We start from the raw sequence: 27341 nt of genomic DNA on the forward strand, positions 1-27341 counted from the left end.
TAACCTATGATTAAAGCATCTCTCATTTATATAGAAGAAGGTGCTCAGGAGGACCAAACTCCAGCAGTTAGAGACATCTGTCTGTTCACATGGTTTCACATTTAGTCCTGACCTCTTTGATTTTGGCCAATCTCCCTATACTGATTCGACCATCCACCCTTTAATGTGGGAGGCTGAGGAGAAATGATGGTAGTTTCAAAAGGAAATGTTAGTTTTCATCAAAGCTTTTCTTTCACCAAAAGTTGGCATTTGAAGATAACAGAAAGGTGCAGTTTGGCCATTCACATGAATAGCACTTACTGAAAATTGCGTATTTGAACAGAACAATGTAGATATCAAGAGATGAGACTGTTTAAGAAGCAAGAGTCCTGATCTTGTATTAGAGTCCACTGGAATTTTTATTTTTTAATTGACTTGATCATTTTCTTACTGTCAACACGTGTGTGTTGTCCGCTGTGATGGTGGCACTTGGTCATTTTTACTTTATAGTCAAATAAACCTACAACCCTTCCATCCAAATGGTATTTTCAAATATCAATTATAATTGGTTTATTTCAAATTAAAGCAATTTCTTAACCGTATAGATCGATCTGATTAACAACTTGCCCTAAATAGTTCTATAAAAGTGGAAAATTGATTTCCTTAAAGTTGTTTTTCCAATGTTATTTTATGGACAAAAAAAACGAGATTTAAGTCTAGATTTAACCGAAATAACACCAGCACTTGCCTCAATCTGGTTGGATTGTAGGAACATAAATCGATTCACCGTTACACCCCTTATAAATACACAAGATATACATGTATATACACACATTGAAACAAACACAAATAGAAACATCCAACACACATTTTTCATGAGGTTTCATTTAAATTTTATTCATCAACACATCCAAATGCATCTCAACACGATTCAAATTAATCTTGGTTTAAAATCTATCAACAATCTATATGTGTTCTTAAACTCTTTTTTGTTTGGACTTTTTTAAAGTTCAAACTGGTTACGTTCTACATCCCTGCGTCACATATGAATATAAGAAAATCATTTTTTCTTTGTCCATGCCTTGTTTGTAATATTTTTATTTTTTTCCCTTAAATTACATCTTTCCTCTCTTTTAACACATTTTATAGGTTATAACATAATTTCTGCTTTAAGTTTTTTTTTTAACTTCTAAATAGGTTCTTTGTACAATTAAGATACTTTGTATATAAATTTTATTGCTTTTTTTGTTAAATAAAAGAAGAAGAACAAATCATAGGCAAGGCTAAATAGATCAATTACCTGTTTTTTAACAACCATACAACAACCATACAACCATACAGCTTCCTTCTTCTTCAAAACATTTTAAGGTCAAAAACTTACCATTAATAGCATTGACGGCCATTCTTTTTTATTTACATGTTTGCACTCCCTTTAAGTGTTTATTTGATTTATTTTAGCCACATTCTAGAAGTTCAGGGCAAGTATTTGTAGACATGAAACAAATATCAAATATTTTATTTTTCTATGCCTAGATGTCGTAAAGTACAGCTTGTTCACAGTTTTTCCAAGGATATTAGATGCCTTGTGTGGGTGACACTACAGATCAGCATGCATCACCAGGTAGAGTCCTTGTCCTTTGCAGATTGCTGATGGCACATCACCAGGCAAAGGTGTGGAGAGGAGGAAGAGGAGGTGGAGAGGATGTGGGAATCTGCTGATGAAGCTATCTGGTCTTCTGTGTGTATTGGAAGTAGAGTATGACAAGGATAAAAATGAGGGGGAGGGAAGGAGTAAAAGGTGAGAGGCTTAGCTAGATTTGAGAGTATGTAGGACAACTGGATTGAAAAAGGATTTTTGACGATAGTCCACTTCAGTAAGAAAAAGAAAAAGCCTTTTAATTTAGTGTGCTTTTGTGTGAAAAAAAAGAAATCCTACTCTCTTTCTGAAGTGAAATGAATGAGCAACCTTCAGATCATTGGATGTGAAGATAGAGGGAGGGGATCATCCCTTTCGAGCAGTTACCATGACTTCACTTCAGCTCAAACATTCATCTTAAGTATGTGATGGATGATCAAAAATGTTTTCTTTCTCATAAATTATGTATATAGTTGGAATTCAGATATATTTACTTTATAACTTAGAAGTTTAAAGTCCTGCTTCAACAATCTTTTGCTCTATTCTCAAAGCGTTGCCTGTGGTCTTTTAATTATGATTACGCAACTTTTAGGTAAAAAAGAAATACTAGGGTTGTTTCTGCAGAGCGACAGAAGTTGATTAGAAATTCGCCTATAAGTTGTGAGCAGGACTGTTGGCCTGCCCTCATGTCCCATCATTTCTTTGTTTCCACTCTCCTGCAGGCTTATAGCCCACTTACAACCCCAAGATAACATGAACGGTGCAACAAAAATGGAGAGCAATATTGGAGCTATCCAGCAGTACAGTTCATTGTAGTTGGTCTTAAAAGTAATTTTGTTTTTAATGTTGTTTTTTTTTTACTATAAAACAAAAATGTTTTGGAAGTCACCATCCATCCATCTTCTTAACCCGTTAAATTTGTTTCAGGGTTACGGGGTTGCCGGCTACTGTTGGGCGAAGGTGGGGTACATCCTGCATGGAAAGGTCGCCACCATGTTGCAGGGTTTGGTATCTGTTGAAAGCATCTATTAACAGAGTAGCTCTGCCCTGGCTAAGATGGTTCCAGCAACCTTGTGACCCTGAAGAGGAATACGTGAGCATAGAAAATGGATGAATGTGGGGAGTAGGTCTAAGTGCGCTTTTGTGTGAAAACAATGATAGATAATACAGAACACGCTTCGGGGTGAATTAAGCATGCAGTGTTCTTTTACAGCCCTTTTTGTTCCAGGAAACATCATCCTTCCTGCTTATTTGCTTTAGTAGCTCAATGTTCTGAAGTCATATATTAATGGAGGAAAGAAGTTTACTAAAAGGGAAGTCCCTTTCTGTGACAAGGATAGATGATGTGAGATTTTAAAGAAACTAATTAGAATGACCAGCGTAGCAAAAGAAAAAAAAACAAGAAGAAAGTTTGAGCAAACATATCTAGTTTTTTCCTTTTTGACATTTTTAGCTAAGTGACAAAAAACTGTTTTCCCCCTTATGTGGTGAATGGGATAAATTACTTTTTTATATTTAAATTGCAGCCGTTTTCCTTCAAATCGGCTTTTGTTTATGCATACATCACAGCACCGATCTCCCATTTCACTGCTTTAGCGTGTCTTTCCTCCTTTTCAATCCACATCAAATTGGAAATTTGTTAATTCCATTTCCCAAAACCCACTGCAATCTTGCAGACAGTCAGCTTTGGCACCAAAAATTCCCCCAAGAAGTCTTCGGTCTCCATTCATCAAGGTTTTAACTTGTCTTATTTAGCACCTTGGTGTGTTGATGTTTCAGCTGTCACCACACTGATCGCTTTCGTTTTGCCAGAATGTGTAATTTCTTTTCTATAGAAAGGGCCAGCAACACAGTTCATTATACAACATCTGGGTTCTACAATAAAGGTGGCCACACACTGAAAGTCTGGGTTTATATCTACATCTGACTCACTGCTTTGATAATACAGCACCATCTGTCAGGATTTAGGATCGGATTATGGCTATTTCTATCTATTGATTTCAGTATATTCTTTTGTTTTTAATGTACATGTACTTATGACTTTTTATTATTTTTTTGTTTATTGAAGGCGTGTCCGAAAAAACACAGAAAAACCAACAAAAAGTCAACCACTTTAATTTACTTAAAGTATAAGAAATGGTACAATTTTTAAAATTTTTTTTACGTTAAATCTGACTATACTTACAAAAACCTTAAAAAAGAAAATGCTGCATCTGCCATTTAGGCTCATCTATAATGTCCATTAGTGCTGAAGATGTAAAAAGAGTTCTGGACATAATTCAAAGCATTGAAGGTAAGACTACCAACTCCAAGGAGTCATCTCTGAGCCACAATCTCCCCTTTTGTTTCATTCACTTCAATATTAAAGTCCGTTTTTTGGGAACAATTCACCCCTGGACACATATTTATCAGAAATGAATTTAATATTAGGGGTAAATGTATGTAAAGTCTGGTAAAAGGTAAAAGTCTGCTATAGCTGGGAGAACGAGAAATAATTTTATTAACTGAATAAAAAGCAATGTAGAGAAGGAAATGTTCAACAGAAAACCCAAAGAACAACATTAAAAATCAAACAAGTGGAGCCTTGGAGCTAAATCCAGGTTTGAATTGACGGAGACTGCAATTTTTAAAGAAACGACACGTAAAAAAGAGTTTGAAAAACCAAGAATGGACATAAAACATTCACAGAAATTATAACAATAAGTCTTTGTTTAAAAACTAAATAAAAAAATCTAAATAATTTATAATGTAAAAAGTCCCACAAAATGAACATCCATGTATTCTGTGTCATACAGAGCAGAATTAGTGCAATACAACCTAATAGCAAGAAGGTGGATGGAGTTTACCTTTTTCTTAGAAAAATTGACTTAAAAAACTGTGATTATACTCAAAAATCTTTGTTTATTTGGATCTGGTCTGAACTGCTAGTTATTGATCAAGTTGTACAAGCAGATATCTTATTTGAGAAAAAAAGGGAATTTAAGCAGTATATTTCCCTTTCCCCCATTTTAGTGGACTCGGTTAGTAAAATAATTGTGCATTTTGTGGTACAAGCACCAAATTTGGCACCTAAGGATCGCCTCTTTCACCACAAAATACACGATTTGTCTGAAATATCAACCTAATCCGCACTGCTAAATGGGCCATATTAATCTCAAGATACAGCGTGTATCACAAAAATGACTTTTGCCTTTTTTAAGTCAACTTGAGCCTCCTATCAATGTGAAGCTAAATAAATGTTTTAAAAATTGCCTTTTGAACTATAGTAGAAGAAGTGGTACCGTGTGAACATATTTAATTTCCTCATTTTACCCTTAAAAATATTTTATTGTCACTGACCCCCATATGATTGAACGTAGCAGATCGCATCCCTGGGAGTCTTTGTTTCAGTTAGAATCCAGAAAAAGTGCACAAGTGTGTGAATTTCTGGAAAACTTGAAATACAAGAGCAAGCACTTACAGAAAAGAATCCATTTTTGACTGCTTACATTTATTTTTATTTAACTGGGAAAAATGTTTACTGCACTGCTCATAAAGTATTAACAAGTTAAATGAAAATGTATTCATGCAGCATAAAAAATGTTATTAGAACTCAGTTTATTCCTATTCAATAGATGAACTCTCACTAAATGATCAAAATTGAGTTGTGAGGGAATCAGGAAGGAAGTCATGAGGTTTTTAAACAAAGCAGTGGAATTAATTGTCTTTGTGGAAATAATATCTTGAAGAATAGTGAATATTTTTTTTTATTATAACTGCCACTATAATTTGGCACCACAGGTTCACTTCCCTTTGAGTTTTGATGTTGAAACCACAAATACAATTGCATAGTTGCAGTCAAGTATGTGACGCTGGAGGGAAAAAACAAGAACTATTCTCCCCTTTTGGGCTTCCTAAGAGGCAATTAGTTTTGAAAGTCATCTGGGTGGGGAGAAAGGCTCCATTGTTTGTTTCTTTCACAAATGCAGCTGAATCTTTTCTTCAGGCGTTGATGTTCTTCAAAGAACGCTCTTTTGCTCTGCCAGGCAGCTGCCTGTGCCACCAGGTGTAAAAATAGATTTGTGCCTCCTATGTGCAAAAGATGTGGTACAAAAACATGGGCATGAATGAATAAACATATACAAACAAACAAAACAAAGAAAAAAAAAAAAAAAAGAAATTAATAGAAACACTGCTTTACACAGATGTTGAGTTTTCACAAAAAGAAGTGCACCGAAAAATGTTTTTTCCAAACTTCTGCTGAAAAAGCCTCATTTTGATATTTATAGTAGAAAATACTTTTAAGGCAATAGTGACAGTTAGAAATAAATACTTTAGAACACCGGTAAGTATGTTCTCTGTATTAATGATCATCTTTAATGATTTATTTTAATGATTTATTAAAGATATTGATTTGATGGCCTAAAATCCTTTTATTTCTTCCATATAACACTACTAGGGTCTACAGATAAAACTTATTTTACTGTTTTTAATAAGAATATCTGGCCAAATTTATCATTGTTCAAAATGAAAAAAAAAGCCTTATTTGATTTGATTTGTTGCAAGAATTGAAAATAATTATTATAATATTATTGGAGTATTTTAAATACTACTGCAATGAAAATTACAAAACACATGTAAATTAATACGGTCAATTGATTAGAAAATAAAGAGATATTTGCAAAGATCTTAGAAAACAATGGCAATTTCGTGAAAGTGTAATTAATCATAATTATACTATAAACACACGTTTTTGTAGTAATGCATGCAATACACACACATATGTCACATTAGATTCAACAATGATTATCAATTAAAGTCATGTAAAGTTTTATTTGTTGCTTGAAAGAGGGTGGGAGGAAGCCACTTTATATAATTCCACCTGTATTGAGTTATTTTTTACAATACAATATACAATATACATAGTTTCCATAATCTAGTCAGTTTCAGATCAAGTGCAAAATATTTAGCATTTATATCTCAAATTTTGAAAATGTTCCCATGAAAATCCCATAGATCTATGACATTTTAATGATAAAAGTCCAGTCTATATATAAAAAAAAACTGTAGCCTCAATCAGTCACCAGATTTACTCACGATTCTTTGACATTTAATGATGGCATATCTGCTTTGGAATATTTTTGAAGTCGTCCTTGTGAATCTGCATTGTATTCATCACTGCAGTGTCGACCACATGAACAGCTCGGCTGGTGCGGCTGCTGTATTTTTACCAACAGCTCAAGGAAGCATCTTTCGAAGGAGATTCCATTTCAAATCCTGCATATTTGAAGAGCTCAAACTGTATGTTCTGCCAAGTTGCTTCTAGAAAGATGCATCATTGATGTTGTAAAGACTATGCTTACCTATTGACACACCCCTGAGTAATCAATGGCATGTCTACTAATGCATCTTTACAGAGATGTGTGAAACCTCCACGTTTCTGCTTTAAACAGTCCAGACTCTAGTGTGTGATAAAAACAAACAGTCTCATGATTGAACAGAAGTCACAACTTTCACTGAAGAACTTTGAAGGGACCGACCATCTCCAAGAGTCCAAATGTGATTAAAAAAAATCATATTTTTCTGTTAAAAAACTGTATGAATCCACATTTAGTTGTGTTCATTGTACAGCTCTTCTCTTTGACTAATTATTTTTGCTAAACTTAGCTATTTATGAGTGATGGCCCAACGTCAAAGAGAACAGAATTGATTATTCTCTGCATAATAAATCCATCACTTTAAGATTGATTACATGACTCCAACAGAAAGCAGAAAAAGGATGACCTCATGCTTTACTGCATGCCTTCCGAGAGGGAACTCCATAGATCTGAATTTGGACATTTTCACTTTTTATTAATTAAAGAAAGTGGGAAATTCCTTTTGCTTTTATCACATTTCAGAGCCTATTGTCTAGCTGCACACAGCTTTCACAGATTTAGGTCCTGTAAAGGTGCTGAGGCATTGATTTTGTTCTCACTGCACCAAAAGAAAAAATACTGGTAATCATATGACCTGCCTACTTCCTACTTTATGATTTAAACAAGTCACAAGTATATTTAAAAACAATATTTCTCAAAAGCTTTTATGAGTATTTCTGTGTGCCTCTTACGTTTATTTTATTATGTAGAATCCCTCATAAAGAATAACTGCAACAACAATGCAGCTATTACAGTCAATTGTTAAACATCTGAGGAAAAAAGGTTGAGCTTTTAAATTTAAAACACCTAAAAACCCACTTCGATCATCTTTTGTAAAAGTGTTCCAAATGGTCTCTTAATTATGGTTACGCTGTTTTTCAGCCACAAGAAAAACAACCTCTGTCATTTTCTAAGACAAAGTTTCTGTAGAGCAGGAGTACGTTTTTCAAACATTCAAGTCTCAAATGTGGGCAAGACTGTTGGGGCGGAGTAAGTATTTCCCATCATCCATCTTTTTACTTGCTCTCCTGCTAGCTTATAGCCCTTCACAACCCCAACTGAACACTAATGGTGCAAAAATGGTGAGCAATATTGGAATAGATTAGAACAAATACAAGTTTCACCTAGCAATGCTCTTGTTATTGGTTAGCAAAGTTGACCTGTTACAAAACACTATGGCAGCAACTGGGCTGGGATTAGGATCAGCCAATCAGATCTTTTCCCCCCGAATTATCAAAATAACACCATATGAAACTGTCTATGTAAAATAAATTATCAGAGGAGAATGGCACTCAAGAATGTACACCGGAGGAAGATTTTATAGAGGCAAGGACAGCTATACTGAAAGAATTAGGTAATGCTTGCGCTATTTAAAAAAAAAAGTAACCTCTTTAATGAGTTTAGTTTAGCTCTGAATATTGAGATAATTAAAGATGAAACTTGAAATAATTAAGTGAATGTGAAACAACACCTTGTAATAACCTCTGTAATAATCTAAATATAAACAAAAGGAAACAAAATGACTTGACATTCGTAAAACCATGCCAAAACAGGGAAACAAAAGGCTTGTAGCCCATGTTGGGAGCCAATTAACTGAATTATCTGAAATAGAAACAGCTGTGATAATTAAATAAAAAACAAAGTCAGGTGTGCTTGTGACTGTGAGAACAAACACAGTTCCTAAAAGAATAAAAAAAATATATAAAAAAATGAGGAAAAAATGATGAGGGTGTAATTAAGTTTTCATTCATTTTTGTTGTTGAATTATAACAATGTTTTGTGTGTGTTGGTTAATTAGGATTTTCTCCCTTGATCTCAGTTCTGCCATAAGTAAAATCTGTGTTTTTCCAAAAAAGAACGTGCAAACAGTATTTTCCACACACCGTTTTGTAAACACGATGCTGAAGAAAAACTGTCTCTGTGGTCGTTCACAAGAACTACAGAAAGGTGTGAAAATTAGCAAATATATTATAGGCTATGTCTTTTCTTTTTTTAAGAAAAATGTGTTAAAGATTAAGATGGCAGAGTCTTTCGATGCCAACTACTCGGATTGGTGGTTATGGTACAATTTAACCACATGAGAAGCCTTTTAAAGAAAGCTTCATAATGGCTGAAATCTCACAGCAGAAAACTGGTCATGGTGAAAAATGTAAAATCTTTTTGATGTTTGCCGACCTTGTTGTTTTCATTGATGTAAAACTTGAGCAGATCTTTCAGTCGCCTCAAATAATCATAGAGGGAAAACACTCCGCTCTTTCATTTATGCATTTCTTCACCTCTGAAATTATGTGTTACTCTCATAACACCAAGTTTGTGCTTCTACCGCTTGCAGCGACAGTGATGACTTCACACTTGGATGATTTAGTATACACATTTATCTGATGTGTTTCCACATCAATGAATAGACAAAATCTTTCTTCATGCAAGAGGTATGCTCTTCAGTGCGCCCTTGTGAGCCAGATCAAGTGGTTAAATCTTGATAAGGAGAGGGAAAGATACACTGATCAAGCAAGAAGTGAAGAGAAAAGTGACATCTAAGTCCTGCCAAGCTGACTCAACACACAAAAAAAAGATACTTTACTTTAAACAAAACTTTCATCTTCAAAAAAAAAATCTTGTGACAGATAGCATCTTCAGGGATCTCATTTCCTGTATGACCTTTGTGCATGTGGGTTCCCTCTCATAATGGTCTCTTCAGCTGCGCCTTGGCTGTAGTCCACCTGAGGACAGACCTTTGAACCTCCATGGCCACAAAGACCAATCTCTCATTTCTGCTGCAGCTCTCTAATCTTTGCTGATGATGCAGTAAATGCGACAGAGGCTAATGAAAGTCAATGTAGCCAAGAGTGTCGAAGGTCAAACTGGAAGCATAATCAGAGCAAATACTGAGTGAAGAAGTGTGATGTCACCAACAATGCTCGGCATACAGATGATTCTATATGTCCCAAATAATATCATTTATGCAGAAATTAAATTTGAAAATGTTTTTAGTAAGAGTTGCCTGCATAATAGAGATATTTGTTTTAGGAATACTTATTGTGTATTTTAGTCATATCTGCTTTTTGCCAAAAATTGGCTTGATATTCATAGACCCACTCCATTGAAAATTATGTTTTTAGTGTTTTAACATGTTTTTGTGTCATTTTTTTATAATGTTGAACATGTTAAAATGTAATTAGGACAAAAATGCATATTCTTAATTCAAATCATGGTGAATTAGGAGTAGACAAAAAAAATGTGTTGGAAGAAGCTTGCAGCAGTGATGAAGGTGCTACAGTTGGTGGGCCACAAGCTCCCTGCTCTGCTCCATTCTCATGCCCAACTGGAATTATTTGACGCCAAGTCTTTCATCAAGATTTGAACCACTTTGACATTTTGCACTCAGCCTCTTCCAACTGTAAATGGCGGACATGCACTTGTATCAGGTAGCGACAGTCCAGTGTGAACACCAAGCTAAACATGCGTTCAAGAATGGTGTTAACTAAAATTTCTGATCATAAATGTTATCAAGTAAAAATGAAATGTTTTGGTGCAATGACAAAACTCTTGTGTTACAAAAAGTTGCTGAAGTAACTGCACTCATTTAAATCCCTCTATAGCCCTCTTTTAAATAAGTAGATTTTTTTTTTAAATTGTGTAAAGGCTGCAGGGTTATTTTGGATGCTAACAGTGTCATCTTACATGAAAAAGCCTCTGGTTGTTTTTATTGAAGCTGGAGCTGGTTGTTACCTCCAACCACACCTCAGAGCTCCTGTGAAGCTTTGCACCAAATTATGCTGGTATGGAAATGAATGTGCCACATTTGCTGTCAATCCATTAGCCTGAAGGAGCTCTGTCGGTAGTAATTCGTGAAAGACACGTGGCTTGTTGGAATAACAGGTTTTCCCGCAGGTGTAACTTTATTGGGGGAAGCCCCCAATTTTCAGTATGCACTTTCTAAAAAATCACTTTTGGTTGCTTAGCAACTGAAAAAGATATGTCCTTCAACTTACTATTTCTTGGAGTAGTTTTCTTTTGTAGGGGGAATGGTTGCTTAAGTACTTTCCTAGTTTTACGATTTGATACTTAAATCATTTTTTATGTTGAACATTGCTTAATTAAGAAAGACTATTACTTTTTCATTGTCAAAAGATAGACCACGGTAGGTTGTCAGTCACGTAGGAAAAAGGGAAGCTAGGCTTGGCGCAGTGTCCAATGGTTTACTATTCTCATTATAAACTCTTACATAATTTTCACTAATCATTACAATAAAAAAATCCCCTGTGACACAACAGGTAATTTATTTATTATAGTTTTGAATCTTGGACAGTGGAACAGTGGTCTAAAACTGAGCTTGGACACAAACTTGGAAGCTTTAATCACAGTGGCCATCCAGTGTTCACATTGGACAAGCAGGGAGGGGCTTCTTCTTCTTCTTTTTCTCTTACTGTTTACTAGCGCATGTCTGCCTCCTACATTTGGAAGAAGCTTGGTGTGAAATGTCAAATTGGTGCAAATCTTGCTTGAGACTTTTTCTTTCACAGTTCGATTCCAATATATTGCAGCCAGGCACAAACTGCAACATTTAATTTATCCTCCATGATCAATTTGCAAACGGGCGTTCAATAGTTATGTGTTTTGTGTGTAGAACCTAAAAAGGGTTGTAAAAACTTGTATAGACACCTGTAAATGTGAGAGTTTTGAACACAGAAACGCAGGTTTACATAGACTTTTTATTGAAGGTGGCCACTTGAAAGCCCATTGAGGGCAGTGTGAGCGCAGCTTGAGACTACCTAATCAAGATTTACCTTTGCTTTGTATTACAACAGCACTTTAGCCAAAAGCCCACAAACATCAGGCAGTACATTTTTTTTCCCTTTTGCCTTGCTTCAAAAAGTAAATTTCAGAAATGTAGCCTTTCTAATCACTAAACATTGGTTAGTGCACATATGACAGCTATGTTCGAAACTCTTATTGAGATGGTAGGCCACCTTTTCCAATTCTACTTTTTTCTGCATTTTCACCAGCTCAAACTTTTTGAAGGATTTAAACAAAATCTAATTTCCACAAAGAATATTTTTGTGCTTTGTTTTGAAGCTGCAGAAACAATAATAGGAATAAAACTGTGACTATTGGAACATGTTTGATCTTTAATTTGGTGGGAAGTTTTACCCTTCTTTAACAATCAGGTCCTTTATAACCCATGGAACCAGGGGATAAATAAAATATAAATAAAAAAAAGATTTGCTTATACAAACTATTTCATATGCAGTTAGAGTTGGAAAAACAAAAAGCAGCTTTTGTACATTTTGAACATTTCCTATATAAATAGAAAGTAATATAGTATAATAATATAATAATAGTATGTTTAAACTCTTTAAAGCTTGGAAAAAAATACATTTCCAGACAAAAATAAAGTATATGGGTAGTGTTCAAAGACCCACAGAAAAAAGTGGAATTTATTTAGCTTATATTAATCTGCAAAATCAGATACAATTTCATTATGTTTAAAAAAATGATTAATAAACTTGCAATATTTGCTTTTGATTGACGTAATAAACATAAAGGTGTACTTTTATCACGACTTTACCAACTTATCAGCAGTCATGGCACAGAGCAGAATAAGTTAGTGGACAATGTAATTATGTTCCCGACAGACCGTAGAGACCAGTGTTCATCTGTCTTCAACACTGGCATATGAAAAAAATGAAAGAGAGAGGCAGCATCCAGGGCTTATCTCTGCCACCTCAGTCAATTTGATGCCTAGAACCTCTTAATCTCCTTACCTGGTGGAGGAAAGAGCGGGGACTGAGAGTGTGTTTGTGTGTGTGTGATTGAAAAAGGGAGGGAGAGGAAGCTTGAGAATAAGGATGAGTGACAGACTTAGATGTTGAAGGAAACTGGAGATTCCATTAAAGCCCTTTTAGATAACCAGACACACACATATTGTGTGTAAATATCCATAAGTTCACAGGCAGCACATTTGTTATCAGTGACTACATTCATTCTGTTTGTGTTCATTATCATAAATGTCCCCAGATCTTTCGAATCTTACTTCAATCAAGCATATAGTTTGAATTTACAGGTTCAACTTAAAAAGACAAACATTAAAGCCCACATTTGGATTAGTAACAGAAACGTGCAGACATAAGCGGAGACGGAAACCTCCAAAGCATCCCCCCCCCCGAAAAAAATCTTCTTCCCAAGCAGAGCTGCTTTTCTTGCACGCAAAAAAAAAATAAAAAATAAACCGCACCACCTGCAGAGCAGCATTGTGGCACTCTGTTTTTCTGTTCATTATTCATTACTCATACGACCTCTATTTTAGAAGTAGCACACCCAGTTATATGCTTACTAAAGATGCCGTCTCCTCAAGCTTTTGTATTGCCAAGCGTGATGAAAATAAGTGAGCTGCCTGCGCAGGAAGTGGAGAATGGAATGATTTTGCTGCACACAATTCTCTGCCGCTCTCTCTTTTTCCTTCCAGATACTGTGCTGTATGTACACTAAGTGCAGTTTGGGCTTAGAATGGAAATTTAAATGGCAAATATGATAGACACATATCAAGAATTTTTTCAAAAAATAACTATTAGTGGCATCAAACTCTAGTCTTAAAGAGCTCCTACGCTGTTATTAATATTTTTTTTTGTACCCCTGGCCCTTTTTGGTCCTGATTAGCTTGATTAGAAGATTTCTAATTTTAATTGATGGAACCCACATCATTCTTGTAATCAGGGGCAACCATGTCACACTTACCTGGTAAGCAAGAAAGGCAGCAACTCTCAAAGACCAGTGGTTGAAACTACGGAGCTATGCTTCAGAATTGCAAATATATGTAAATGTATTTAAGGCAGACAAAACAACAAAAGTCAAACTTGCTTCCAGCAAATTGTTTGATATTTGTGCTGTAACATAACATAAAAAGACTATTTTCCCCTTTTCATATCAAACTCTATCAGGCAGTGAGCTCCACATTTGTGTCCTGCACAACTTTTACTCCAAACACCATGAACAAATTTATCAAGAGTCAGAGTTCCTCGCTATGTTATTCTCAGCTTGTAATGGATCAGACAAGGTAACTTTATTGCACGATTCATACACAAAAAGACGTTTACAGTGCCTTAGTGAAACAAACAAATGAAAAGCCCATATTCATAATTTAAACATTAAAATAAGAAGAAAAAAATGCAAATAAGAAGTCAGGGGAAAGAACTGAGATCAGGATGTGATCAGGTTTTTCCTTCTTTTTTTTGTCAGCGTTACAGATGTAGTGCAGCTGCCTCAATGTATGTTTACAGAGTCCAATGGCCGGACTGTTGTAGTCTAAACTACAGGAAATAAATGCATAAAAATACATTATGCTTTTGAATTCTGCCAAATGCTGATTTAATGTGACTAATAGAGTAGTAGTCACAATCCATAATTAGGCTTGGATTTCTATTGTGACTTGCAGATGTTGGTTTCTCTGGGCTCAGGAAGATTTGCATAGTCTGTGTTCAGCTCCAGAAAGTTCAGCATCAACTCAGATGTGTTGGATGCAGTGACGGAATGAGTTCACTGGTTCATTGTCACCTGCTGTGAATGACATTTTATTATTTGAGTATTGTTGCGGTAGAATACATTGTTGAAACATGTTATCTGGCCTAGAGGAAGCGTGTATTTATTGAACACAAGAAGTTGAACAATTGAACTTTGATGAACCCTTTAATTAAGGCAATTTGGTTTGAGACAAAATGTCAGAATTCCCTACTTGTACTCCCAAACCACTACAAAACAATATACGTAGTAGGGGAATATCTTGATTTATAAAGCAGTTTGGACATAATGCTCCCTACATTTTTTGTTTTAGAAACAACAAATACAACATCACCAAGTTCCCTAATAATTCTGAACATTTTAGAAGACCATTTATAAACCCACTGTGTCCCGCTCACTTATACTTTTGTCTTTATTATTATTCAACTTAATTATTATTCAACTCGCATGATTTCTTTTTTTATTACATGTTACTTCCCTACCAGCTATCTGATTTTAACAGAATAATATTCCGTCCTTTCTCTCGCTTTATGTCATTTTTTTTCTCGCCATGGGTTTTAATTCTCTCCATCACTGCCAGAGATACATGATTGGTGCACTTTAGATTTCAGGGAGGAAAGGAACACTAGGAACACTAATGCATTTTGGGTAATGTAGTTGTATTTCAATTCATAGGCATATTATCCGAAAACTACTAAAGGGGCTCCGCCTTAATCTTGTCATTGATTGTTTTGATTGCATCCTGCTCCCGTCCTGCTCCAGTAAGAATTTTGTCCCATCCCGCTCTGTAATTAATGGCGGAGAAGACTCCAGTACCACAAGAATCCCGTGACCTGTTGGATTCCTGAAAAAATGTCAGTCTCTACTGTAGACCACCAAAAAAGGCTAAAAATGTTATTTATGTAAAAAAACAAGTAGTTTGTGGTAGGTGACAAAGTATTTAAGCTGCAGAGGAAAGAAAAAAGAGGTGTAGATTAGCATATTCTTCGGTTTGAAAAGCAAAGAGTCACAACGCGAAGAATCTGAAGGAGAGAAAAATAAGAGTAAATTAAACATGTTACTCACAGGAACTTCCAGAAAGATTTTTTTTTTTGCAATTATTAGCTCACTAAATGGATAGAAATAGTTTAATGTTTACTTTTTAAATTTTTTGAATCTAAAGTCCCACATCTGTTTTGAAGATCACTTGAGCACCATCTGACAGGCACTTTAGATTACATGTACTTGCAGTTTAAGTGCTGTTTTACAGATGTGCTAACGTGACTGCTGACTGGCAGTCATATTCTTCCAGCATTAGCTGAGAAGTGTGAGTTAAAAACTGCTCCAAAGATGCTGTCAGCTAGATCAAGATGCTCCCAAACAGTTCAGAGACAGCCGGTAGTTGATGTCTCGGAAGCTTTGATTATTTCACAGGCATACCCCACTTTTCTGATACACTTTTAACATCTTAAAGAGAATCAGAGGATGTGTGGACCAATCCAGCTGCCACTCTGTACACGGACACAAATGCACAGTTTCACACCTGTCTCCCACTTGTCTATCACACACTGTCTAAAAGGCATAGAGGCATATTTGTATTAGCTGCATGACTGTTCCCCGTGTTTCTGTTTGTGTGGGAGTGTGTCACTATTGGCTGTCAACTGCCTTATTTTTTCCACATATTTTCCTCTTTGGATTTTCTTGTAACAAATAACCACTTGATGCTTTCTTCCCACGATTGTAGTCTGGTTTTATTAGATGCTCTGTGCTGTTATGTCTGTCCATCCGAGTCCAGACAGACATTTCTAGATGAGCAGCTGGACAGATGGCTCATCCTGCAAACAGCTGGTGGCAGAGTGAATGTTGATGCACACAAAAAACGTCACCTTCTTACCACTGACCCAGGCTGCCTGAAGAAGAGGTCAAAGCACCACGGATGCTGCAGCAACCTCACTCTGCGTTTTCTCCTCCTTTCTGCAGCGATGAACTTTCTCCAGACTCGTCTATGGGGGAGGAAGGGAAGGGAGGTGAGGGGGATCCGCAGAGTGAGGCCCAGTCTCAGCCAGAACCAGAACCACAACCGCTGTCCGAGCAACAGAAGCAAGAGACTCAACCACAAAGTCAGTCTCCAGAGTCACAGCCTGAGCCACAACCAGAGACTCACCTGCAACCTGAGACCAAACCCCAGTCAGAGCCAGAGCCAGAGCAGGAGCTCGCAGCTCAGCCCGAACCTCAGCCACAAGTTGAGCCGGCGATCGAGGAGACACTACAGGATGCACCTAAAGACCCTTTGCCTGGCAGAGAGCAGGAGACAGACGTGGAGACCCACAATGAGAAGGCAGAAGGAGCTGTGGAATCAAGAACAAAGCAAGTGGGAGAGGTGGAGGTGCAGAGCCAGGGCTGTGAGGGCGAGGCAGCACAGGCAGAAGAGGACGAGGAAGGGGGCGGAGCAAAAGGAGGTGGTGCAGGGAGGAGAGCCAGTCTACACCACACAGCCTCGCCCTTGAGGGTGCAGCGCAATGGGGCCAGCTCGCACTCCGCCACCTCTGACTATGAGCTCTCGCTTGACCTCAAAAATAAGCAGGTAGGGCTGTGTTGGGGATATGAGGGGGGGGGAGAGGGTTGATGTTGCTTGAGCGAAGGGGGAGGGCGAAGGAGACATCAACTTAGCCTGTTTGTATTGTGTGTTTTGTGGTATGACATGTTTGTGGTGTTTGGTTTCCAAATGAGGAGTTTATTTTTGGATAGAAGTAGAGAAACCAGGAGGCATTTTTGCTGCTGTTGCTTATCCCCAATGGCATTTATGGACAATTGAAAAAAAGATTTTTCCCATCATCATTTTCTACCAGCATTGTCATTGCCATACCATCACTTCACTAACATACTCACTTGGTTTTGTGTTTTGCCAAAACCTTCCTTAAAAAAATAACAAAAAAACAACAACAACAACAACAAAAAACCCTGATGCAATAAAAAAATAATTTTATTTGCTTTCCCTATAAAGAATAAATGTTCACACATCCTATTTGTGCTCATGTTTTACAAATTTAAGTGTTTACCTCTGAAGCTGGTGTGTCTGCAGATGTGGGATCTTTGTTCTTCCATGTTCACAAGTCTGTCAACTTGTCATGCCTTTCATCAGGTCCCCAGACATCATCCTCATGTCTACATTACATAATTATCTTCATTTCAAGAGCCATCAGTCCGTTTTCCTCATCCTCTGTCTAAACAGCGTCCTTCAGTGTGTGGAACTTTGAGCAGGTAAGGCAACAGGGGGGCCGACAATCCTGTTGATTTGATCATATTTATTATGTACAATTATCATGAATTCGAAAACAATTCAATATAGCAATTCCAGTGATTTATAAGGCACTTTTTGATTCACATTGAACTTTATTATTCTAGTAAATACTTCTGTAAAACCACATATGTGGTCTCTAAACTGCTCGTATATCGATAAAGTTTCTCTGTCAGTGTAATTCAGACTTCTTCCAATGGGTTTCAGAAAGCAAATGTGCTAAATATGTTTTATGGTCCGAAATTTTTAATACTAAATTTGCTCGTCACTCATGTGCAACAAAGCAAATTCTAGGACTTAAAAGTTGTGAGGAAAAGGAAAAGCTTTGAAGAATTCAAAATTTTACAAGAATTAAGTTATAAAACAAAATGTCAAAAAACTTTAATTAAGATAAAAGAACTTGAAATTTTACGAGATTAAAGTTGTTAGTTGCAGAGTTTTAGGTGCATTATGGGAGATAGATTCATATGATAAACTGAATCCTTATGAAATTACAACCTGAATTTCTGATAATTTTCCATTCTTGTAAATGCATTTTATTTTAATTTAGCTTTGTCAAGCTTTAATTTACTTTTAATACTTCACATAAAATGTTTCAAAATATTTTAATTATGGACTAAAACATGCAGGAGGAGAAACAACATATTACAGAGCCTTTCAAACATCTTTTAGCAAAGATGCACAATGTATTCAAGTTTGTCTCTTCTGCAGTTGTGATTTTATAGTTTTGATAATTTGAACTTAATTAAGTTACCCTGATGAGCTTGTGTATAGTTTACCCAAGAGAAATAAGTAATCTTTGAAAATTGTTAATTTTCACAACAAATTTCCTAACTATTACACAACAGAGAACTGAAAACATGAAGAAATGAAACACAAAGGCAGATCTTTTGAGATAGTTTTACCCACGTTGGGCCACCTTATTCCAAAAAGGCCAAACCTTTGTAGCTTCACCCTTGACTGCCTGCAGCGGACCAATTGGTTTTCATAATTCTTGTTTAGGTATGACCACTCCTGGTCATACATTTATGATTAAGACGACAAGGCAAACACAGAAAAACCTAAAGACAAAGGAACAACTGTTACAAGACAGTGAAAGGGGGAAAGTTATAACAAGATAAAAAATTTCACTGATCAGTCACTGATCAAACAAAAATCAGACAATTTTATACTAGATCTAGATGAGCTATTTCAACTGAACATTTATATATATATATATATATATATGTATATATATATATATATATATATATATATATATATATATATATATACATAGTGTTAGAATATACACTGTATAAATATATATATTTTTTTATGAACAGTGAATAGGAGCAAAACGGCTCAAATACACTGTGAAGGGCATCAGTTCAGAAATGATGATCTGGGCTTCTGTCATTTCTGTGGGAAACATAAGGAAACTTGTCTGAAAGCTACACTGCCTGCAAAACTACCATGCAACAGAAAAATGAACACAATAACATGATAGGAAATTGTGAGGATGTGTGACCTTTTTCCTTTTCCTTGTTTTACTTTTTATTTGGCCTTTGATGTTTAGTTCTTTTTTGCATTTAAGTGGATTTTGTTCTTTCCTGTTTTACTCTAATTTATTTTTTTACCTATTTATATGTATTTTGTTCACCACCCCATTGAAGTTTATTAATATATCAACTGTTCCCAGAATTACTCTTTTTGGCACTTTTGCCACATTGTCTGATCATACTTTCTATTTCTGTTTCTTCCTTTTACATTTTGGTGCAGTTGTTCTATGGTAGTTATTTTTTGGGGTATTTTAAGTCAACCGTTGCCGGTTTTAATTTTGAAGTTGCATTCCCTGCTACCTGTTGTTCTGGATTTGTGTCCTTCAACAACTACATAACTTACACTCACATTAGACAAGCTCAAAAGTGAACAAATCTAATGGAGCCAAGTCATAGTCAATGGTCAAACAAAGTCTAGTTCCACCTATTCCATTTCTTAAATGAGATGAAATTTACCAACATGTTTAATATTTCTAATGGAAGGATGGGCTTTTATTTTTGGAGTTTTATGAACATTTTCTTTTACTAGTTTTACTAAAATAAAACGTGAGTAGTCAAAACATTTGATCTGAAATACAATCAAACTAAACTTTTAAGAGACCCTGTGTCTAAACTAGAGCTTTGTTACATGTCACACTCTCTGTCAGCTCCATTTTCACTCACTTACTTCTATCATCATTCCCTAATCGGGGATCAAGGTTCTTTTAACCTCTTCGTGTCTCCTTCTCGCTTATTCTCTCATTCTTTTAATCTCACATCTGAAAAATGGCTCTTTTCGGCTTTCTCGCTGTCAGCGAAGCTTGAGATACGAAATCAGCTGGATTGATCTTCTGTCTGAACAGGTGCGGGTTGTAGGGGGGAGTTGATGGAGCTTCAGATCAATGTCAGAGTAATTGGATCTGCCAGGTGATTCTTTGATTGCTTGTGGTAAAACCCCAACATGGAGAATTTATCTTGGCAAACAAAAGCTCCAGAAAACATGGCATGTTTCCATGAAACTTAAATAATGCAATTAGGTACAGTCGTATATTTTTAACTAACAATAATAATACTTGCACGGATATGTATATATTTTTTCATTTTCAAAGCACTGGATTATATTGCAGCAATAAACAGCAAAAAAAAAGGTTAATATTTAATTTTTTTTAATCCAAAATATTGGTTGGATTTTTTATTATAAAAAAATTACCAGAACATTATTTTTAAAACTAGAAAGACTAGTTATTGTTGTGCTTCCTTTGGAAGACAGTCAGTATTTTCATATATCTTTAGTGAAGTAAAATAATTATCACCTTAATCATGCAAATGCTTCTGTGCCGTGTGCATTAATCTGAAAGCTAATTAGCATCACTTTGCATTTTTCTCATCAATCAAGCAATATTTAAAATCTTAAGATTTTGCTGTTTTACTTACAAAAACTAGTTTCCATTTGTTCAGTCAAGGATGCTTAAATGCAAATCATTGAAGAGAACAGTATTTAGTGACAGCATGACTCCTGCTCGACAGTTTTTCTGATTAACAAGGTCAATTAAATTGCTGCAGGAACCAATGAGAAACTCTGGTAAGAGTGTCCAGTTCCATATTCTAACACTGCTTTGATTTGCAATTACATGTGGAGGTCAGTTAAGGAATGATTCTCAAGCTCTGCAAGGGGAACCTCCCATTTGGAAGTTGTGAGATTTACATTTATTCCTTAAAGTAAGGATCCAAATGAAGCATAAGAATAAGCAGAGAAGCAAATAAACCAGGACTACTTGTGAAAGCCAAACTCATATACAAACCAATGAGAAGGGGGGCTCAGCAGTGGCAAACCAGACTCAGGCAGAAACAACACCTGATGACAACAGAGTCTAAAAAGACAATATAAAGAAGCAACGATCAGAGATGTCAAAAGTTACACACAAGAAACTCCCCAAGAAAACCAAATTAAATGACAGACTTTGATAAGTGACGGAAAATGATCAGAATTTTTCTACTTTGCACATTCATTTTCAAATTTCAGGTTAAAAAAAAGATAATTTATAGAATCTGGATGCAAAAACCATTTGGTCTAATGTTGAGTTTTCCTAAGAAAAAAAAGTTAAATTGTAAGTTACTGTTTACTAAATAAATATTTTACAAATCAAATGTACCTCAATTATCTCTTTTTTACCTTCCATTTATCTTATGTCATCTTGCTATTAAATCGTTTTTCTAGAGTTTGACCTTCCCTAACAGATTGTATGTAGCTCCAATCGAATTCATAATATATTTAAGTTTGAGGTGTGAAATTTAGTTTTGCTTGGTTCTGTGTTTTACAGTGTCTTTTTCATCCCTCTCTCAGAGAGGAACAGGGTTAGCTTGGTGCTGATCTGCCTGTCAAAACTGATTTAGAGACTGTGGGTGAGCTGAGCAGTGCCACCACTGTTCTCTCAACTCACTGTGTCTTCAGGCATAATCTCTGCAGAGCTCACCCAAGTGATGAGAGGAACTGGGAAGCCAAATCTGGGGAGATTTTAAGATGTAGCCATTTGTCTCACAACCTCTTTCTCGTACTCACCCTTAGTTCACCTGTCATGTCAGTGTAAATTTATTCACTGTTATTTTTATTTTTCTGGCATAAAATGTCCTTATGACTAATTAAAAAATGCAATTATTTCACTGGAAGGCCAAACTACACCTTAATAAATTCTTACATTTTGCTAAGTGCAGAACTGTTCTCTTGGCCGCCTGAACCTGGAGGAAGGGTTAGGGTTAAGTTCATACATGCAACCAACAACATTTAGCCTTGGATGCACTTAAAATACGTGCAGGCAATGCAACAATATGCAACGTGCGGCCAACATGAATTTTTCGTGCTTGGTCGCACAAAAATATATACAAAACCATTAGGCCTGAAAGAAAAGTAATCATCTGATGTTTGCTGGCATTTTGCAACTATACAGAAGAGGCAAACAGCTTTAAATTGAACTTAAGAGTCTAAACTTGAAGGTACAAGCATTTTATTTTAAGTTAATGATTACAATTCCCAAGAACTCACAAAAAAGTAGGTATTTTGGAAATAGGGAAAAGGCATATTAATATACCTGTTGAACACAAATAAAATTAAAAATAAGAGATTTTTTAGACCTAAATTTTAAATATACAAATTGCTGTATAGGAACTGTACAAATCAGTATTTTTTCCCTATTTATAAAGTAGCATTTTAAAGTTTTTTATAAGTAAATTCCAATTCGATCTGACTGTATTTCCATTTGGGCAGCAAAGTACAGTAAATCTGATACTAAGTGAGAAGGCAACGTGACTTAAATACTTCTATTGGTATTTGCTCACCCAACTTACCATGAAAACCAAGACAAGTAACGGCAGCTGCTGCAGTTAATCAAAGCTAGAGATGATGGTGGTCTGTTATTAAACTCAAGGGCACCTCTGGACTGCAAATGTACTTCAAGTAAGGACACTTTAAAAAAAAAAGACATCAATCACATTTAATTTACCATTGGTGATGAATTAAGTTCCTCTGCCAGATAAGGCTACAAATGTTTTGTTTGTTTGTTTGTTTGTTTTAAATGCACATGCCAAAGCAAAACTACCCAATATGCAGATTTCGAACATTTCTAGAATGCTTGGTTTCACTGAGAGCTGCTGCAGTCTCAATCAACAGGTACAGCGAAGCTGTAAACTGGCGTCCTTTTCAGGAACATCCTTAATATTCGTACTACGTTTCACTTTGCTTACAAAGACTGCAGAGAAATGTAAATGAAGCAGAAAAGATGGATTTTCGGTGTCATTCCACTGTTGTGAGGAGCTTTGTGTGTGATTTGGCTTCTTCACTGACAATGACGGGCTGCATCCTGTAAAGCTGAGCACTTCACTGCCTTTTTAAGGTGGTTTGGTGACTTTGACCACTAAATTAATTTAAAGGTAATTAAGTGATGAAAGTCAGTAGTTGGTTGTCACACCACAGCTGGAGAACAATTTATTTATGATGAAACTTTCCCAAAAAGTTAGCAGAACTGAAGGAGACATAGACCAGCATGTGCAATACTATTATGGTGGTAGGGTGTGATTTAAAATGATCCAGCCAATTAAAGTAAGTGTTTCCACGGCGCATGCTGGTTGAATATATTGATCATGCAGCCGCTTTCTTGGAGCTTTCTTTTGTCGTTATGACCTTCAGCCAATCAACGAGTTTCACCAGGGGCTGGGCCCTAACTGGTTCATTTCTCTTTGGACTTACAGTCAATGGGGGCCCACAAATGGTAGGATTTGGTCCGGTTTAATGAGTCCAGTTTATAATAGAAACGCTCAGAATACCAGACTGGACTGCATTGAACCAGACCAGACCGCTCAGTGGTAACAAGGCTTTAAAGTTCCACCCCAATCATCTTTTGGTCCATTTTAAACAGCGATCCCAATGGGATTTGAATTATTATGGCATTTTTAGCCAAAATAAATAATTTTCTACGACATTTTCTGCAAAGTGGTAGGAGTTTATTTTATATCATTTGAGTTGTGGGCGGGACTGTTTGTGTAGAGAAATTCCATCCCTACTTCCCATCATCAATCTGTTTACACCCTCTCTGGCCCCTCACAACCCCAAGCTATTATTATCGATGCAACAAAAATGATAAACAATAAACAATATCAGTTTTGATTTAGATACCAGCTCAGATGAGACAAATAAACAAGTACATGGATCTATTTGTCTTTACGAGGATGCATCAGAATGGTGCAGAGCAGGGAGCTTACGGCTAGCCATTGTATGTTCTTTGTCACATCTACAAGCTTTTTCCAACTGCAGTTTTTCATCTGCTCCTAACTCTCTACAATTTGAATAAAGAAATACTCAGAAATTTAATTTTAAGTGTAATTTTTCTTTAAATTTGTCATCCATCATGTGAAACATTCCACAAGAACATGTTAAAAACACAACTTTCAAAGAAGTGAGTCATTTAAAAAAAACAACTTTAAATTTAAAGCTAATCATGTATGTCATCTAACACTTTTTTTTCCAATAATTAGGTGAAAGCTGAAATATTCTCCAGTCTTTCTGATTAAAAGCAAACAAAAATTGACGTCACCGATTTAAACTGAATGTTCTCAGAGAGAGTTGAGGAGATAAATGCCTATTCTGGGTACTTCCAAAGATACCCACACTCTGATTTGTCTAGGAAAATCTACTTTTCTTCAAGGGTTTGATTCACAGCTACATGAGCACATTTCTATTATATCTCTGTCCATTTTCCATTGCTTTAGAGAATTTTTTTCCAAAGACAAGAATAATAGCTGATTGAATTTGAGGCAATGTAAAGTGCTATAAAGAAGTTCTAAATGGAATTCATATATTATAAGTTTTTTTGTTGTTGTTTCTTTTAAATTGAAATGAAAAGATTGCCAGCAAGCAGCTGCACTCTCACATTTATGTAGAAATCTTTCTGGCTTTGTAAAAGCCATCTTGAAAAACAGAAGAAGAAGATCATTGTTTAAAGTTTTAAGTAAAGACAGAATTCTTTGCCTTATATATATATATATATATATATATATATATATATATATATATATATATATATATATATATATATATATATATACTTTTTATATTGTGTTTAAAAGCCTTTTTATACCCACTGTGGAAATTCGATGTGTCACAGATGTGTATGTGGCAGACATACTCCTTCAATTAATTCAAGGATTAATGTAGACTATGATAAAGAGTCTTTTCTCTTATTATAAATCCTTATTCTGCAGTTTATGTTTAATCTTTTTCCATCGCTCATCATGAAAGTCTTAAAATATGTGAATTGATTCCAAAACACAGTAAAATATCCACCACTTATTGTTGTTTTTTTTTTCTTTTTCTGTATTTTCTCTGTCCTGTGTCTCTTAGATCGAAATGCTAGAGCAAAAATACGGTGGCCACCTCATCTCCCGCCGTGCAGCCTGCAAGATCCAGACCGCCTTTCGCCAGTACCAGCTCAGCAAAAACTTTGAGAAAATCCGCAATTCCCTTCTGGAGAGTCGTCTTCCTCGACGGATCTCCCTGCGCAAGGTCCGAGTACAAAACACAGAGGGTTTCTCTGCTGAACGGGCCCTGGCAGAAGGCTGCAGTTTGGCAGGCATCCCATTGGTCCGCTCACCATCTCTGCCTGCCACTGTTGGTGGAACCCTGACCGACCTGGAAGACTCATTCAGTGAACAGGTCCAGTCACTCGCAAAGTCCATAGATGATGCCCTTAGCAACTGGAGCCTGAAGACCATGTGTTCTCTGCAAGAGGGTGGCACCTATCAGTTCACCGCAGACTCCTTTGCTAAAGCTGCGGCAGCACCGGGAGAAGGAGGCAGTGTGGGACAGTCAACCGTTCCCCCTAGTGTGATAGACCCAAACGATCTATCAAAAAGTGCAAGTAAGCTGATGATGGCGTTTCGGGATGTAACGGTGCAAATTGACAGTCAGAACTTTCGAGTTTCGTCATCAGTCATGGAGTCATCCACCTCCGTCACCCTCGGAAGCTGCAGCCAACAAACTGGAGACTCCACCACCGTTACGACCACAACAAATTCCACACCAGAGCCTGTCCCACCTGGCTCCTTCCAAGAGACCTCTCCTCCTCCTCCAGAGACTCCAGCTGAACCTGTAGATCCCCCACCACCACCCCAAGAGCCTCCACCCCCCCCAGAACCTGAGACGGACGAGTTTGAGCAGGATGTAGAATTTCCTGCACCACCTCCTAGTGAAGAGGAGCTAGGGGATCAACCTCCCCTAACCCCTCTGGATAAGATGGCTACACCTCCAGACCTGGAGGACATACCACCACCACCTCCACCAAATGAAGCCGCTTACGCCCCTCCACCGCAAGAGGCTGCACTGTTAGCGAACTCTCCTGTTGTAGAGGCACTTGACGTTAACAGATGTGGTTCTGAGACAGCAGACAACAGTTCAGAGCAGATGAGCAGCAGCAGCACGTCCACAGAGGCACGCTCAACATCAGAAACCTCTTCCAAGGAGGCGCTGCAGGCCATGATCCTGAGTCTGCCACGCTACCACTGTGAGAACCCCGCCAGCTGTAAATCCCCCACGCTGTCCACAGACGTGATGAGAAAACGCCTTTACCGCATCGGCCTCAACCTCTTCAATGTGTGAGTACACCTTTTCATGATTTCACCAAATATATTTGTGCCGTCAGTTTTAAAACTAAAAGGAGCTTTATTACTTGCGACTGCATAGATTGGTTTGTTGACTGCAATTTTAAGGTTTTCTATCATATTTTAATTTAGTTTAACAAATTAAAATAAAAAGTGTATTGCATTTTGTAGAAGTAAGCATTAGAAATGGGTAATGGTATGAACAATGGGATTTTTTTTAAAGCTCATAGCTGTTTCATGTGCCTTTGATCTTAAAAACAACAAAGTCAGCACTTTTTTCTAACGGAAGCTTTCAGAGTGGATGATGAAGTACCAAACTTGCACAGAAGTCTCTTTCTACTCAAGTAGACGCAAAAACAAAGATCAAAAGAGAGGCAAATTAATTATCAAGAAAAAGAAGTGCAAGGAAACTAAAGTCTAAGTGCTAGAATTGTGTGAAATAAAACAGATTAGGAAAAAGGGTTGTTAGGGATTTACACCAACATGGTGGTAAGGAGAGATGGTAGCTGTCAACCACTTCTCAGGACCCCCTCATGTCAAACTGTCACTCTTGCATGTCAGTTTGGGTATTGTCTAATTTAGGAACTTACTGTAGCTGAGTTAAGAAAATACCGTTAAGGCTTTTTTAAGTGATACTGAAACACAGAAAAATGTTTTAGAATGATACTTTCATTTTTCTGTTTTCTTTTGCTCTGAGAATCCTCAGTCTGAATACAATCCGTGCCTCGAGCAGAGCAACTGGACCAAAGCGACCACTGTAGCGGATGTAAATTGAGTAGGAATGAAACAACAGATGAGCCGCAGACAAATGTAAAGCGACAATTGTGGTGATATCAAACAGAAGAAGAGTCTAGCTATTTATTTGTTAGAAT

At 36.5% G+C, this 27341-nt stretch overlaps 1 protein-coding gene across 2 annotated transcripts in view; it reads left to right on the forward strand.

Annotated features, from left to right (window-relative positions):
- Positions 1–27341, forward strand: part of iqsec3 (IQ motif and Sec7 domain 3) — a 101461-nt gene that overhangs the window by 30904 nt on the left and 43216 nt on the right. For both annotated transcript variants that reach the window (XM_023952353.1, XM_023952352.1), the window contains exons 3-4: positions 16486–17089; positions 25214–26463. In XM_023952353.1, the coding sequence (XP_023808121.1) occupies positions 16486–17089; positions 25214–26463 (1854 nt within the window). The remainder of the gene's footprint in view (positions 1–16485; positions 17090–25213; positions 26464–27341) is intronic.

Source organism: Oryzias latipes, chromosome 23, assembly GCF_002234675.1.
Source record: "Oryzias latipes chromosome 23, ASM223467v1".
In the NCBI taxonomy this organism is placed as follows: Eukaryota; Metazoa; Chordata; class Actinopteri; order Beloniformes; family Adrianichthyidae; genus Oryzias; species Oryzias latipes.